Raw genomic sequence first — 18,087 nt, forward strand, 5'->3', positions numbered from 1 at the left:
GGAGAGGATAGATTGTGTAAGGTGGAGTGGGGGAGAATAGGAGAGGATAGCTTGTGTAAGGTGGAGTGGGGGAGAATAGGAGAGGATAGATTGTGTGAGGTGGGGGGGGGGGGGGGGGGGAGAGAATCGGGGATGATGGGTTGTGGAAGATGGAGGGGGTGCAGGGGTGAATATCGGGCGACAAGAGCAGAAGTTTGTGGCCTCGGAGCATGTGTGTCCTGGATATGGTTTGTGTGTTTGCATGATTGATGAGTTCGTGTGAGGGACACATGAGAGGCAGGTGCTGTGCGAGTAGTGCACGTGTGGTGCATGGTTAGTTATGGAGGGTTTTGTACCAGCAGTGCGGAACTTTCATGAAGCGCATTCTCTCCATTTGCGCCTCATCAGGTTTTTCACCACCTCTTGTGGTTTTGCCGAACGTAATGGAGGTGTGGAGTCTGTGAGGGGAGGGTAGGGGGGAGGAGTTGGGATATAGCTGGAGGAATACGAGAACCTAATTGGGAGGATTGATGGCGGGAAGTGCTGTGGACGAACGAAATGATCAAAAACAGCCATCATCACATACGGTTGTTGATATATCGTACTTACTTGCGGTGTGTAAGGTGGAGTGGTGATCGTCGTGGTTTTGAGTTGGTGTGGGCTGGTCGTCAACTTGTGTTCACCACCAAAATAGGTACGTTAGTCCTAATTTAGCAATGGCCCAACAATCTTAATTCATGTTCATCTCAGGCCCTTGATATCGATTTTCTTTGAAATATGTTTTTTGTTCCGGGGTTAGGGGGGCGTCCCCACCCCTTTTTCCCCTCCGACTCCGAGACGTGGCCTTGGACCATGTAAGATGATCTGCTAATGGCGTTAATGGCCAGGATCTCCACTGAGGGTCTGACCGCATGGCACGACGGCGGGCGAGCGTCACACAGTTCATTCTCTGCAGGATTAACGATGTCTCGTCTGAGTATGGACGATTTATGGCATGGTCTTATTGCTTATGCGACGGCGCGCAAATCCCCCTGAATTTGGTGCAACGGAAAATCGGCTACAGTATCCCTGAACTACTGAACGTCCAGGAGAACAGATCCTGCCATCAGTAGTTGTCAAAAAGGCTCGAGATACCTGGGGGGGTTATAGATAACCGACGTTGGAAAATAGACGTCGCGATTGCAACCAATAGGCAACGTTGGGCCGACGTTGGAAAATAGACGTCGCGATTGCAACCAATAGGCAACGTTAGGCCGACGTTGGAAAATAGACGTCGCGATTGCAACCAATAGGCAACGTCAACGTTGGGCCGACGTTGGAAAATAGACGTCGCGATTGCAACCAATAGGCAACGTTGGGCCGACGTTGGAAAATAGACGTCGCGATTGCAACCAATAGGCAACGTTAGGCCGACGTTGGAAAATAGACGTCGCGATTGCAACCAATAGGCAACGTCAACGTTGGGCCGACGTTGGAAAATAGACGTCGCGATTGCAACCAATAGGCAACGTTGGGCCGACGTTGGAAAATAGACGTCGCGATTGCAACCAATAGGCAACGTTGGGCCGACGTTGGAAAATAGACGTCGCGATTGCAACCAATAGGCAACGTTGGGCCGACGTTGGAAAATAGACGTCGCGATTGCAACCAATAGGCAACGTTGGGCCGACGTTGGAAAATAGACGTCGCGATTGCAACCAATAGGCAACGTTGGGCCGACGTTGGAAAATAGACGTCGCGATTGCAACCAATCGGCAACGTTAGGCTGACGTTGGAAAATAGACGTCGCGTTTGCAACCAATAGGCAACGTTGGGCCGACGTTGGAAAATAGACGTAGCGATTGCAACCAATAGGCAACGTTGGGCCGACGTTGGAAAATCGACGTCGCGTTTGCAACCAATAGGCAACGTTGGGCCGACGTTGGAAAATCGACGTCGCGTTTGCAACCAATAGGCAACGTTGGGCCGACGTTGGAAAATCGACGTCGCGTTTGCAACCAATAGGCAACGTTGGGCCGACGTTGGTAAATAGACGTCGATATTGCAACCAATAGGCAACGTCACCCCGACCTCAATAATGCGCTTGCGACCAATTGACCAAATGCCAAGGTTGGCCCACAGGTGTTGTATTATCTGGGTATCAAGGAGAAGCTATATATGGAAAGACATTATGGTGCAAGGTCGAGAAAGGTCAGAGACTATAATATACAGGGGGATTTTAAGGAAGATTTGAATAAACAAACATTCCAAGAGCTGGATAATGTATAAGAGAGGCCGAAATGTCATGTGTAGGGGTCGTCGGGGGACGACGTACGGTTGTGTGGACCCTTTCCGGCCATGCCAATAGAAGCTGCTGTCGCCTGCAGGAGGAATGGAGGAGACCGACGGTGTGGGAGAGTTGCGGCGACGTGCCTCCGGGCCCCGAGACGGCGGGCAGGGCACGGTGCGTGCGTCGCTTATTCTAGCCTCGGTCAAAGAGCAGGTGAGTCACGGAATGTTGTTCTGCTTTTGAAGGTCGAGGGAGGCAAACTGGACCACGCGGTGAGGACTGCAGTGAAAAGCACGACCTTTGGATCTGAATCCGAAATATCTAAACACTCATTTATTCGAGGCAAACGGTGTCCCCATCAAAACGGTGATGTGCACGACTATTTCTGTACACCTCTACATCCGGGTCCTGTCGAATTCATTTTGTTTCAGGATTATTTGAGACCCGAGACTCTTGTGGTGTTAACCGTGTGGTAAAAGGTATCGTTCCTCACCATAAGCTCTGGCTATAGAGACATATCAATCACCACTGATGTAAATATGCTTTGGATGTGTCATGTGTGTGCCCGGCATGGCTGCAATGGACCAATGATTAGTATGGTGTGCATGTTACCTCTGTGGCTCGGTTAACCCAGCTTGTGCTGCTTGTTTTCCCAGCCTGGGCTCACAATGGAAAGCCAGGCTGCCAGGAAAACGCCTTGTATCATTTGGAATATCAAATTTAGCAATAATCCCGAGCTGGGTCGTCATACCCCAATAACACATCGAAAGCATATTTAATGGGTATACATCGTGCAAAAATTGCTCAGCTGGCCATGGCTAACACCAATGGGACAGGGCCGTTGCTGAAGAGGAATACCATGTTATCTTGACGAGGCAGCGTTGCTGAGACTTGGGATTGCATCGGCGGGAAAGGCCGTCGGCTGACAAACTGGCTCGGTGGCTGCACGATGTCATTCACTATTCAATGCTGGTGGAAATAGTGTCTTTACATCCGAAACAGTCTTGATCTAAGCTGCATCGACTACGCGCGTTGGCCAAGCAGAATTCCCGACACATCCGGAGGCTGCAGATTTAGTATTGCAAAAAGGCACAGTGGGGCAAAGATTGCATATTGGCACAGTGTGGTAAAGATTGCATATTGCCACAGTGTGGTAAAGATTGCATATTGCCACAGTGGGGTAAAGATTGCATATTGGCACAGTGGGGCAAAGATTTCATATTGGCACAGTGGGGGTAAAGATTGCATATTGGCACAGTGGGGCAAAGATTTCATATTGGCACAGTGGGGCAAAGATTGCATATTGGCACAGTGGGGCAAAGTTTGCATATTGGCACAGTGGGGCAAAGATTGCATATTGGCACAGGGGGGTAAAGATTTCAAAATGGCACAGTGGGGCAAAGATTGCATATTGGCACAGTGGGGCAATGATTGCATATTGGCACAGTGGGGCAAAGATTGCATATTGGCACAGTGGGGCAAAGATTGCATATTGGCACAGTGGGGCAAAATATTGCATATTGGCACAGTGGGGCAAAGATTGCATATTGGCACAGTGGGGCAAAGATTGCATATTGGCACAGTGGGGTAAAGATTTCAAAATGGCACAGTGGGGCAAAGATTGCATATTGGCACAGTGGGGCAAAGATTGCATATTGGCACAGTGGGGCAAAGATTGCATATTGGCACAGTGGGGCAAAGATTGCATATTGGCACAGTGGGGTAAAGATTTAAAAATGGCACAGTGTGGCAAAGATTGCATATTGGCACAGTGGGGCAAAGATTGCATATTGGCACAGTGGGGCAAAGATTGCATATTGGCACAGTGGGGCAAAGATTGCATATTGGCACAGTGGGGTAAAGATTTAAAAATGGCACAGTGGGGCAAAGATTGCATATTGGCACAGTAGGGCAAATATTGCATATTGGCACAGTGGGGAAAAGATTGCATATTGGCACAGTGGGGTAAAGATTTCAAAATGGCACAGTGGGGTAAAGATTGCATATTGGCACAGTGGGGCAAAATATTGCATATTGGCACAGTGGGGCAAAGATTGCATATTGGCACAGTGGGGCAAAGATTGCATATTGGCACAGTGGGGTAAAGATTTCAAAATGGCACAGTGGGGCAAAGATTGCATATTGGCACAGTGGGACAAAGATTGCATATTGGCACAGTGGGGCAAAGATTGCATATTGGCACAGTGGGGCAAAGATTGCATATTGGCACAGTGGGGCAAAGATTGCATATTGGCACAGTGGGGTAAAGATTTAAAAATGGCACAGTGGGGCAAAGATTGCATATTGGCACAGTGGGGCAAAGATTGCATATTGGCACAGTGGGGCAAAGATTGCATATTGGCACAGTGGGGTAAAGATTTAAAAATGGCACAGTGGGGCAAAGATTGCATATTGGCACAGTAGGGCAAAGATTGCATATTGGCACAGTGGGGAAAAGATTGCATATTGGCACAGTGGGGTAAAGATTTCAAAATGGCACAGTGGGGTAAAGATTGCATATTGGCACAGTGGGGCAAAGATTGCATATTGTCACAGTGGGGTAAAGATTGCATATTGGCACCATGGGGGCAAAGATTGCATATTGGCACAGTGGGGCAAAGATTGCATATTGGCACAGTGGGGCAAAGATTGTATATTGGCACAGTGGGGCAAAGATTGCATATTGGCACAGTGGGGTAAAGATTTCAAAATGGCACAGTGGGGCAAAGATTGCACATTGGCACAGTGGGGCAAAGATTGCATAATGGCACAGTGGGGCAAAAATTGCATATTGGCACAGTGGGGCAAAGATTGCATATTGGCACAGTGGGGCAAATATTTCATATTGGCACAGTGGGGGCAAAGATTGCATATTGGCACAGTGGGGTAAAGATTGCATATTGGCACAGTGGGGCAAAGATTGCATATTGGCACAGTGGGGCAAAGATTGCATATTGGCACAGTGGGGTAAAGATTTAAAAATGGCACAGTGGGGCAAAGATTGCATATTGGCACAGTGGGGCAAAGATTGCATATTGGCACAGTGGGGCAAAGTTTGCATATTGGCACAGTGGGGCAAAGATTGCATATTGGCACAGTGGGGCAAAGATTGCATATTGGCACAGTGGGGCAAAGATTGCATATTGGCACAGTGGGGCAAAGCTTGCATATTGGCATGACACCCACGTCTGTCAATGTTTCACTGCTTGGGATTGGGATGTGCTTGATTTCCACCTGGCACTGCATGTAAAATATGGTACTGTAATTTTACACAAGTAAAACACTGGCCTTCCTAAAGGGCGAGTGCCAGGGTGTTTGTGACGAAGGATAATGGTCTCAATATGAAGCTATAAGGTGAGAATGGAGGCAATTATACCACAAACAAATCGATGGCGTTCTGACAGTTGAGATTCATTACAGAGTAATTGAGAGAGTCACAACTCGAGACAATAAAATGCAAGGCTGTTCAAGGCCTTAAAGGAAATCACAGGATGGTCATTAAAATGGTGGGGCAGACCTATAGTATTGAGTGTTCGGGTGCTCACGAGAAGCCATGAACATTCCTGGGGCTGAGGACCGATCGGAGGCAGGTTTCTACTCCCTTACAGTGTTGAAAGTTCTGTTTTGAGAAGCCACTGGAATCAAACCGACAACACAAAGAACAATGCAACAAGGCTGTACCCACACCACCACTGAGAAGTAAAATGAGCTTTTCAAAATATCGATCGAGGTTTCAGCTTCAGGAACTGCTTGCAAAGCATAGAGTCTGGTTGGGATGAGTAATTGTGTCTGAGACCACAAATAAACTAATGTTAACATATTTGGTTTTGCTGAACTTAGGCATTAAAGGGGTTAATCTAGAACGGCACTCGGTAGAGCACGTACCTCCACCAGGCTGAACAGTTTATGTTTTGTATCCCACTGATAGGCCGGATCTGGATTCGGATCTGAACCAAAATCGAATCGGCTTGTTCTGGTCACCTATCCACCAAGTTTTGGCAATGTTTTTATGGCCAGATGCCCTTAGTCGCCTCTTATGATGCACAGGGATACGGTGTACCTATTCTAAATCGGGGTACACACCGGGATCATTCATCCCAGCAAGCTGGTACTCAATTTGCCGACCTCGGAAGGATGACAGGCTGAGTCAACCCCCTTGGTGTTAATTCAGCGATCGACCGGGATTCGAACCCAGGATCCTAGGATCCCAACCTGGCACCCGAACCAGTAAACCAACACCAGGCTCTCGTATTCCATATTCATATTCCATATTCGGATCTTCATCAAAATCGAATTAATTCTTTCTTGTCACACACCCAACCTGTCCACCAATTTTTGGCTAAATTCATCCACAACTATTTGAGATATCCTGCTCATAGACAAACAGACAGACAGACAGACAGACAAGGGTAAAAACATAACCGACGTCCACTTTCAGTGGCAGAGGTAATTAATTGTAATTATTTGTTTACATTATATCATACTAGTTTGTTTGAGGATATTGTTTAGATGTTAAAAATATTGGAAAGTATCGATAGAGTACTTTCAATAAAGGTTTTTTATATTTTACAAATGCACTGGACACTGGTGGTGGTTCGTGTGCTGCCTGTGGCTGCTGGTTGCATCACTTCCTGGGAGTCATTTCCTGCCACTGATGCAATTATCTGGTCCTCATTTTGCTGATCTTGAAAGGACAACAGGCTGGATCAACCCACCTTGTGTTTATTCAACAGCATGACAGGGACCTGAACTCGGGGCTCTGAGATATATAAGCTAGCCACCTTAGCCGTTTGACCAAACACCAGGCTTACTAATGATGGTGTGAGTCGTCACTTTTGATGTACTCCCTCTTCGTTGGCGTGCTCACTAAGCATTGTGCATTGTGCGTTGGCTGTATAGTCCAATGCGGGACCCACAGCATCTACCACAAACATCGCAGGTAGAGACTAGTCCTTTCGAAGATGGCCGTTGGCATGTTTTCCTTTCTTGCATCCGCTGTCTCTCGATATCAAGTCTCCCACAAGTGGTCCAGGCCTTTGCGGCAAATGTTAGCCAAGCTGACTTGTTTGTGGCCTGATGTTCCCATGCAACAACTGGAATGGCGCAAGACTTGAGTGTGGACTTGAGGATTGTCCTTACAGCGCTTTCTTTGTCCACCACGTGACCATTTACCAAATTTAAGTTGTCCATAGAAAAGTGCTCTTGGGATTCTATAGCCTTCCATGTGTGAGGTGTCCTGACCAGCAAAGCTGGGCTTGCATCAGGAAATACTCAATTCCTTGCATACAAGAGCGGTTTAGGATTGTGTTGTTATGGGTATTCTGTCTTGCCAGGTGATGCCGAGAATCTTGCGAAGGCATCGCATATAGAATTGATATAGGCGTTTGATATGTGTTCATAGTGTGTCCAAGATTCCCATCCAAACAGCAATGTCGATAAGTCAACGGCACAACAGAAACTGATCTTCGTGTCCAGGCAAATGCCACGTTCATGCCAAAGGCGACGTGTCAATCCTCCAAAGGACACAAATGCTTTACTGAGTCTTGATGTTACTTCATCATCAATAATTGCATTTTGAGAGAGGACACCTCCAGGGTAGCAAAACTTATCTACAACTTTGAGTGGCGTGTCATTGATGGTAATGGAGGGGACGGTATACGCACCTTCTGGCCTTGGCTGAAGCATAGCCTCGGTCTTCTTGAGGCTAATCGTAATGCCATAGAGACGAGCAGATTGCACAAAGGAGGTGACAACAAATTGCATATCTTCGAGATTATGACTGAGGAGTGCGCGGTCTTCAGCGAAAAGTAGATCACGGAGCAACATTTCTGTGATTCTGGACTCAACCTTCAGACGCTGCAAATTAAAGACACAACCGTCGGTACAAAACTGGCTCATCACTCCCGAGGTGCAATCTTTGAAGGCATCATGAAGCATCGAGGAAAACCCAATGCTCACCCTAAATAATAGGGGAGCTCGGACACAGCCTTGATTTGTGCTGTTGGTAACAGGAAATGACTCAGAAGTGCACCCATTGCTCCTCACACGAGCAACCATGCCATCGTGGAAGGATCTGATGATGGTGATCAACTTAGTGGGACAGCCGACTTTGTACAGTCGCTTCCACAGGCCTTCTCTGAGTGGGACAGCTGACTTTGTACAGTCGCTTCCACAGGCCTTCTCTCCATGGGACAGCTGACTTTGTACAGTCGCTTCCACAGGCCTTCTCTCCGTGGGACAGCTGACTTTGTACAGTCGCTTCCACAAGCCTTCTCTTAGTAGAACAGCTGACTTTGTGCAGTCGCTTCCACAGGCCTTCTCTCCGTGGAACAGCTGACTTTGTACAGTCGCTTCCACAAGCCTTCTCTTAGTAGAACAGCTGACTTTGTGCAGTCGTGTCCACAGGCCTTCTCTCCGTGGGACAGCTGACTTTGTACAGTCGCTTCCACAGGCCTTCTCTCCATGGGACAGCTGACTTTGTACAGTCGCTTCCACAGGCCTTCTCTCCGTGGGACAGCTGACTTTGTACAGTCGCTTCAACAGGCCTTCTCTTAGTGGAACAGCTGATTTTGTACAGTCGCTTCAACAGGCCTTCTCTTAGTGGAACAGCTGATTTTGTACAGTCGCTTCCACAGGCGTTCTCTTAGTAGAACAGCTGACTTTGTACAGTCGCTTCCACAGGCCTTCTCTCCGTGGGACAGCTGACTTTGTACAGTCGCTTCCACAGGCCTTCTCTTAGTGGAACAGCTGACTTTGTGCAGTCACTTCCATAGGCCTTCTCTTAGTAGAACAGCTGACTTTGTGCAGTCACTTCCATAGGCCTTCTCTTAGTGGAACAGCTGACTTTGTACAGTCGCTTCCACAGGCCTTCTCTTAGTGGAACAGCTGACTTTGTACAGTCGCTTCCATCGACCTTCTCTTAGTGGAACAGCTGACTTTGTGCAGTCACTTCCATCGGCTTTCTCTTAGTGGAACAGCTGACTTTGTGCAGTCACTTCCATAGGCCTTCTCTTAGTGGAACAGCTGACTTTGTACAGTCGCTTCCATCGGCCTTCTCTTAGTGGAACAGCTGACTTTGTGCAGTCACTTCCATCGGCTTTCTCTTAGTGGAACAGCTGACTTTGTGCAGTCACTTCCACAGGCCTTCTCTCCGTGGGACAGCTGACTTTGTACAGTCGCTTCCACAGGCCTTCTCTCCATGGGACAGCTGACTTTGTACAGTCGCTTCCACAGGCCTTCACTCCGTGGGACAGCTGACTTTGTACAGTCGCTTCCACAGGCCTTCTCTTAGTGGAACAGCTGATTTTGTACAGTCGCTTCAACGGGCCTTCTCTTAGTGGAACAGCTGATTTTGTACAGTCGCTTCCACAGGCGTTCTCTTAGTAGAACAGCTGACTTTGTACAGTCGCTTCCACAGGCCTTCTCTCCGTGGGACAGCTGACTTTGTACAGTCGCTTCCACAGGCCTTCTCTTAGTGGAACAGCTGACTTTGTGCAGTCACTTCCATAGGCCTTCTCTTAGTAGAACAGCTGACTTTGTGCAGTCACTTCCATAGGCCTTCTCTTAGTGGAACAGCTGACTTTGTACAGTCGCTTCCACAGGCCTTCTCTTAGTGGAACAGCTGACTTTGTGCAGTCGCTTCCATCGGCCTTCTCTTAGTGGAACAGCTGACTTTGTGCAGTCACTTCCATCGGCTTTCTCTTAGTGGAACAGCTGACTTTGTGCAGTCACTTCCATAGGCCTTCTCTTAGTGGAACAGCTGACTTTGTACAGTCGCTTCCACAGGCCTTCTCTTAGTGGAACAGCTGACTTTGTGCAGTCGCTTCCACAGGCCTTCTCTCCGTGGGACAGCTGACTTTGTGCAGTCACTTCCACAGGCCTTCTCTTAGTGGAACAGCTGACTTTGTGCAGTCACTTCCACAGGCCTTCTCTTAGTGGAACAGCTGACTTTGTGCAGTCACTTCCACAGGCCTTCTCTTAGTGGAACAGCTGACTTTGTGCAGTCACTTCCACAGGCCTTCTCTTCGTGGAACCAGGGCCGTCTTGAGAGCATTGTAGGCCCTGGGCAAAGCAATCCACTGGGGCCCCTTCCCACCCACCCACGGGAATAAAAATGTAAACGGTCAATAAAATTAAACCGATAGATTTATTGGTACTTTCAATAAAATCAATGTTTAAATATAAAAAAAACATGCTGTAAAGCGAGGATTAATCAACACAAACTTTTCAACAATATAACATAAGCCTTGAACAAAAAAAACATTTCAACATGTAAATGATAATTTATTGGTACACTGTACAGACGGAGATGGTTCAGTATGAATTATTTATTATTATGCAAACGTTTGCGAAATTTCTTTGCAGAGAATTGATTTATAATTGGCTTGAAGTCGATGGTCTTCAGGACGTCATTTTCCATGCACATGAGTGAAAGCCAGTTCAAACTCTGCTGCCGCGTTGTGCTGCGAAGCTGATTCTTTGTAAGCTTCAATCTTGAAAATGAACGTTCCCCTGTACAGTTGGTCACCACCATGCGCATGAACACTCTGAGTGCAATTTAAACATTGGGAAACACAGATTTCAAGTTGTCCGAAATTATTTTTCTGTACAACGCAGGGAGAGTCTCACAATTTTCATCAAGAACCATGTAGTGCTTGAGTTGCTGACATTCATTTAGAAGGTCACCATGATCAAGGTCTTTGTGATACACATTAGCCAAGTGTTCACACTTTTTGTTTAACTCATCAGAACCACTCGTTTTCAATTGACTGAAGAAGGAAAACAAGATTTCCAATCCATGAATAAGCATCTGCACCTTTTGTCAGGTCAGAGTTCAGAGAGTCCAGAACAGGAAGGAATGTTTCCACCCTGAACTTTTCACTTTTGTTCAGAAGTATCTCTTCTCCTGATCCGTCATACGTAGTAAGACGTACACTTCGCTTTTGCACCCGTTTCTTCACATTGCTGTAATCCGAATATGGACACCTACTCCTGGCCTTCAGTTCATATTCACTAAATTTGTCTCTAATTTCCTGAAGATACGTTTTCAGAGACTCAAGAAGATTCATGGCAACAAGTAAGTCCACATCTTTTGACTGCAGGACCTTACTTGTTTTGCTCACTCTTTCGAGAATGTCGTTCCAAAGAATTGTCAGAAAAATCGTTTTAGTCAGGTTCACTATGTCAATAAATTATATTTCGTTCAAAATCATGGTAGATTAGCAAACCTATACATTTTTGGAAAGGTTATAGCATAAGGAAACTAAAAATCAATGTTTACATTTGGAGAGATACCTGTATGGCGGCCATTTTGGATTTTCCAAATGGCCACTGTAAAATACATATTTTGTTCTATTTCTGCCTCTAATTACCCTAAAAACTTTTAAAAATACACTAAACCTATATTTTCAGGGACAAGGAATCCAATGAAAGTATCAAATTAGTGCTATGGGGAATGGTAAGACACGAATCAAAGGTTTTGAATTGCAAAATACTGTCTTTATATTCGCGATAAGTTGCATAATCAAATACATGTTATCATTTTGTACAGGCAGTTAATAACATCAAAATGTGTCACAATAATTCATATCACCAAACATACACAGGCAGTCAGCAAAATCATATATACACATGCAGTCAGTATAACTTCACATCTACACAGGCAGTCAATGACAAAATATACACAGGCAGTCAATGGCATCAAACATACACGATTACAGAATATGCCATTTAGAGTTCGTCATCACTGCACATCGGATTTTTATGTGAAAAAATAAAAAATATTTTTTCACATAAAACCGCTTTTTTGCGTGCAAAAAAAATATTTTGCTGTTTTCAGAGAAAAAAAATATTTCGCCCTTTTTCGGGAAAAATAAAATAAAATGCCCTTTTTGGTCGAAAATGTCTGGCAATGCTAAAAAAAATTAGGGAATTTTTCGAAATTTTTAACTGCGATCGATCTCAAAAACAAAACGTTGCATCCACTTGCGTGCGTTGCGTCCCCAGCGTGTACAGCAGTGAGGCGGTGTACTACAGTGAGAGAGTGTACACAAAGTGTGAACAAGTCTTCTATCAAGATGAGTGCTGCTCTTCGTGACAAGTGGCTGAAGGAATTCAATGCTGGCGGCGATGGGGCCACCTTCAAGTACGTGTCGAGTGACACGGCTTTCTGTCGAGCTTGTGAAAAGACTTTCCGGGCGAAGCAGAAGTCTGAGCTGGCCCAACATGTCCGAGGAGACCGCCACAAGAACAACTTGAAGAAGAAGAGGATGGTCACGCAAGCCACCATGGAGGACTTTGGTGGCGGAAAGAGGCACAAGTGCGACGTCGTGGCTCAGGAGCTGTGCCAGGCCATGCTGGCCGCTGGCATCCCATGGTCGAAATTGGAAAACCCTGCCCTCTGGTCGTTCCTGGAGAAGCACATCACTCTCCAGATCCCCGATGAAAGCTGGATTTGAAAGCACTACCTCGACAAGTGCTACGACGAGGCCTTGGCGGGGATCCATGCCGACCTCGGACAGCAGCCCATCTGGCTGTCCGTCGACGAGACGACCGATTCGGCAGGTCAATATGTGGCCAACATCATCGCGGGACGCTTGTCCAAGGAGGGGTACTTTCGTCCCCACCTCGTCCAGTGCATGTTTCTGGAGAAGACCAACTCCGGGGAGATCGTGCGCGCAGTCAATGACACGCTGCGCTATCTTTGGCCTGATTTCAAGCCGGAGTGCCTCAAGGTCCTCGTCAGTGACGCCGCGGCCTATATGATCAAGGCCAGCCATGCCCTGAAAGAACTCTTCCCGGACTTGCTGCATGTGACGTGTTGCCCACGCGCTCCACCGTGTCTGCGAGACAGTCCGAGAAATGTTCAAGGACGTCAACGACCTGATTGCCACGACGAAGAAGGTGTTCGTCAAAGCCCCGTCGCGTGTTGTCCTTTGGAAGGAGCAGCAGCCCAATCTTTCTCTCCCCCCCGGAGCCCATTCTGACTCGGTGGGGGACGTGGATCGACGCCGTGGTGTTTTACGCCGAGCACTTCGAGGCCGTCAAGGACATTGTGGACCAGCTGAATGATGACGACGCGATGGCAATCCGGAGTGCCAAGGACCTGTTCGGAAAGGCGGACATCAAGCTCAGTTTGGTCTTCTTAAATGCCCACGTGTCGTTCATCCCGAAGATCCTTAAGCAGCTGGAGGAGGCCGGCATGGAGCTGGCCAAGGCCTTCCAGCTCCTTGATCAGGCCAAGGAGGAGCTCGAAAAGATCCGAGGCTGCCGTAAGGAGATCCTGCTCACCAAGTTCAAGGCGGTGCTGCAGCGCAATCCCGACATTGGTGTGCTGAGGACAGTGGCTTTGATCCTGGATGGAGATCAGCACGGATCTGAGGTTGGTGTGCCGGCTGGAGTCAAGCTTGCCGACATCCCCCTCTTGAGGTACTACCCCATCGTCAGTGTCGACGTGGAAAGGTCCTTCTCCGTCTACAGAAACGTCCTCACCGACCGCCGACACCGCCTCACCAAGGAGAACATTACCAAGATAATGATTTCGAACACCTACTTTAACCGTTCCTAAAAGGGTCTTGTCAATTTCTTCTAGTCCTCTACTTATCAAACAATGCGGTTGCAATAAAGGTACCTGAACGTCATTTTTTACCTGTTTACTAGCCCAGAGTGCTTAATGTTGTGCAGGAAAAAGCTTACCATTTTTTGTTCTTTTTTTGACTGATTTCTGAAAAACTTGGTAATAATAAAAAATGAATAAAACGGGGGAAAAAAATATTTCGGGATTTTTTCACATAAAAAAAAAAACCCGCTTTTCAAAACATAAAAGGCCTATTTTCTTAACATAAAAATCCGTAGTCTACTCATCACTGTCCTGTGTGTCGTATCCGACAATATAGTCCGCATCGTTTTCACAGTCCGTTCCACACAAGCAAAGGTCGGTCAAATTGATTGGCAAATCGAATTGGTCGAATGGTCGATCGAATCGAATTCGATGAATCGAATCGATCGAATCGAATTCGATGAATCGAATCGAATCGAATCGATCGAATTGGTCGAATGGTCGAATGGTCGATCGAAGCGATTGGTCGAATGGTCGAATTGGTCGAATGGAATTGGTCGATTGGTCGAATTGGTTGAATTGGTCGAATCGAATTGGTCGGAATTGGCAAATGTAAACATTGATTTTCAGATTTTCCATGTAATAACGTTTCCAAAAATGTATAGGTTTGCTAATCTACCATGATTTTGAACGAAAAAACATAGTGAACCTGACTATTTCCAGGTTCTCCATTTTCTCGCTCAATCCTTCTGCCTCTCGCCTTGTGTTCACTTCCTGGTCAGTGTCAGCTGATACCGAATCCAGTGCATGTTTAATTTTCTCAAAACCTCTATGCAGTGCATGGACAGCATCAAAATGTGACGACCATCTCGTGTCAGACAGACGCTTGACCACAATATGATCTTTTCCTAAAGATGATGCCAAAACATTCCATCGATGTGTATAAGCCGAGAAAAAGGAATACAGACGCTGAACAAAGTCAAAGAGTTTTACAATCTGTAGACAACACTCTGCCACTTTTACTCCCACTAAGTTCAGGCTGTGTCCACACGTTGTGATTAATGTTAGCTCTTACACGAGCCTCGATCTTGTATCCCAACAAAAAATAAAAATAAAAAATAAAAAATCTTTTTTAGTGTTCTAGTTAAAAAAATTTTGGCAAATATGTGGAGTACTGTTTCTTACTTTGGATTTTGTATCTGCATACTTCTACCCAGACTCCACTTTCTTCCTAGATCCTTTACCACATCTTTACATTATTACCTTCATCACTGGGTTTTGTTTTCATTCCTGTCTGTTTGTCTGTGAGAGGGATATCTCAAAATGTTATAGACGGATTTGAATGACAAGTTGTGTGTGTGTGACAAGGATGAATTGATTAATCTTTGGTCGAGATAAAAAAAAAATAGATTCTTCACTATTGAGAGTCGGGGCCAAAAGCAATATACGAGTATAACACGATATCTCAAATAGTTGTGGACAGATTCGGACAAATGTTGGTACGTATACGTTTTGTAGGTGACAAGAACAGGCTGATTAGTTTTTGGTTAATGGCCGGATGTAGTTCCGGCTTATCAGTGGTATATAAAACGTAAACTGTTTAGCCGGGCGGAGCGGAGGTATACACTCTCCCGGAGGTTGAGGTTGAGGAATGTTTGAGAGCATCCAATTCAGGGTGATGCAGAGGCAGCGCACCTGCCTCTGCGCCGTCTAGTCTGGGTTTGATTCCCAACTGGATTATAAAACCGTCAGATTGATGTTTCACAGACGGTGTTGCATCGCCAATTTTCCCGTGTTTCAGGCGAACGTTAAGCGAGGTGTCCATCTGCTACCGTTATTTGGTGGACGTTAAAGATCCCATGGTATCTTTCGCAAAAGAGGAGACTAGTTTTTGCCAATATGCACACTGGACAGCCTCAAGGTGTGTAGCAAGTGATCTGGTCTTCTCAGATATTTATTGATACCAGGCTATACTGCTGGTTATCTCAGAGTGTGGTTGCTGTGGGCTGCAGTTTGTCTTTCTACCTGTCTGTTGCCTGTGAAAATCGAAGCTTTTTAAAGGATAGTGGGTGGTGGTCGCGTGCGTTATTGTGTCTGTCTGTCTGTTTCTATGTCAATCACCTACAGGTCACAATTTAAAACCGATCTCTACGAAACTTCACCAAATGGCAGAGTTGGTCATAAAGAAGAAGCCTATTGATTTTGATGCCAAAGGTCAACAACTTAGTTGAATTCCTAAAATCCTCAATTTTCTTTCGATTGACCTGAAATTTGAAGAGGATTTGCATATTTAGTCATTTAATTCAACTACCAATTAATTTTAAGGTCAACATAGGTCAAAAGGTCAACATAGGCCAAATAACATCAACTTAGGTGTAATCTCTAAAATCCTCAATTTTCATCCAATTGACTTGGAATTTGAAGAGGATTTGCACATCAGATCACTGAATTCAAGCACCTATTATTTTTGTGGTCTAAAGGTCAAACAGTCAACATGGACCGGATATATAAAATCGTCAATGTTCATCTGATCGACTTGGAATTTGAAGAGGATTTGCATATTTAGTGTTTCACTTCAACGACAAATTATTTTTAAGGTCAAATTTGTTTTAGGGATTTCACAAGTATCATGAAGGATTTGCATATTTGGTGTTTCACTTCAACGACAAATTATTTTTAAGGCCAAATTTGTTTTAGGGATTTCACAAGTATCATGAAGGATTTGCATATTTAGTGTTTCACTTCAACGACAAATTATTTTTAAGGTCAAATTTGTTTTAGGGATTTCACAAGTATCATGAAGGATTTGCATATTTGGTGTTTCACTTCAACGACAAATTATTTTTAAGGTCAAATTTGTTTTAGGGATTTCACAAGTATCATGAAGGATTTGCATATTTGGTGTTTCACTTCAACGACAAATTATTTTTAAGGTCAAATTTGTTTTAGGGATTTCGCAAGTATCATGAAGGATTTGCATATTTGGTGTTTCACTTCAACGACAAATTATTTTTAAGGTCAAATTTGTTTTAGGGATTTTGCAAGTATCATGAAGGATTTGCATATTTGGTGTTTCACTTCAACGACAAATTATTTTTAAGGCCAAATTTGTTTTAGGGATTTCACAAGTATCATGAAGGATTTGCATATTTGGTGTTTCACTTCAACGACAAATTATTTTTAAGGTCAAATTTGTTTTAGGGATTTTGCAAGTATCATGAAGGATTTGCATATTTAGTGTTTCACTTCAACGACAAATTATTTTTAAGGTCAAATTTGTTTTAGGGATTTCACAAGTATCATGAAGGATTTGCATATTTGGTGTTTCACTTCAACGACAAATTATTTTTAAGGTCAAATTTGTTTTAGGGATTTCACAAGTATCATGAAGGATTTGCATATTTGGTGTTTCACTTCAACGACAAATTATTTTTAAGGTCAAATTTGTTTTAGGGATTTCGCAAGTATCATGAAGGATTTGCATATTTGGTGTTTCACTTCAACGACAAATTATTTTTAAGGTCAAATTTGTTTTAGGGATTTTGCAAGTATCATGAAGGATTTGCATATTTGGTGTTTCACTTCAACGACAAATTATTTTTAAGGTCAAATTTGTTTTAGGGATTTTGCAAGTATCATGAAGGATTTGCATATTTGGTGTTTCACTTCAACGACAAATTATTTTTAAGGTCAAATTTGTTTTAGGGATTTTGCAAGTATCATGAAGGATTTGCATATTTGGTGTTTCACTTCAACGACAAATTATTTTTAAGGTCAAATTTGTTTTAGGGATTTCACAAGTATCATGAAGGATTTGCATATTTGGTGTTTCACTTCAACGACAAATTATTTTTAAGGTCAAATTTGTTTTAGGGATTTCACAAGTATCATGAAGGATTTGCATATTTAGTGTTTCACTTCAACGACAAATTATTTTTAAGGTCAAATTTGTTTTAGGGATTTTGCAAGTATCATGAAGGATTTGCATATTTGGTGTTTCACTTCAACGACAAATTATTTTTAAGGTCAAATTTGTTTTAGGGATTTCACAAGTATCATGAAGGATTTGCATATTTGCTGTTTCACTTCAACGACAAATTATTTTTAAGGTCAAATTTGTTTTAGGGATTTCACAAGTATCATGAAGGATTTGCATATTTGGTGTTTCACTTCAACGACAAATTATTTTTAAGGTCAAATTTGTTTTAGGGATTTTGCAAGTATCATGAAGGATTTGCATATTTGGTGTTTCACTTCAACGACAAATTATTTTTAAGGCCAA

At 44.5% G+C, this 18,087-nt stretch overlaps 1 protein-coding gene across 1 annotated transcript in view; it reads left to right on the forward strand.

Annotated features, from left to right (window-relative positions):
- Nucleotides 1-812: 812 nt before the first annotated feature.
- The window catches only part of LOC137433454 (uncharacterized), a 500,692-nt gene continuing 483,417 nt past the window's right edge, over nucleotides 813-18,087 (forward strand). The window contains exons 1-2 of the mRNA XM_078785196.1: nucleotides 813-833; nucleotides 2,346-2,461. Of these exons, the coding sequence (XP_078641322.1) occupies nucleotides 2,351-2,461 (111 nt within the window). The 5' untranslated portion in view covers nucleotides 813-833; nucleotides 2,346-2,350. The remainder of the gene's footprint in view (nucleotides 834-2,345; nucleotides 2,462-18,087) is intronic.

Source organism: Myxine glutinosa, chromosome 10 (genome assembly GCF_964187855.1).
Source record: "Myxine glutinosa chromosome 10, kmMyxGlut1.1, whole genome shotgun sequence".
In the NCBI taxonomy this organism is placed as follows: Eukaryota; Metazoa; Chordata; class Myxini; order Myxiniformes; family Myxinidae; genus Myxine; species Myxine glutinosa.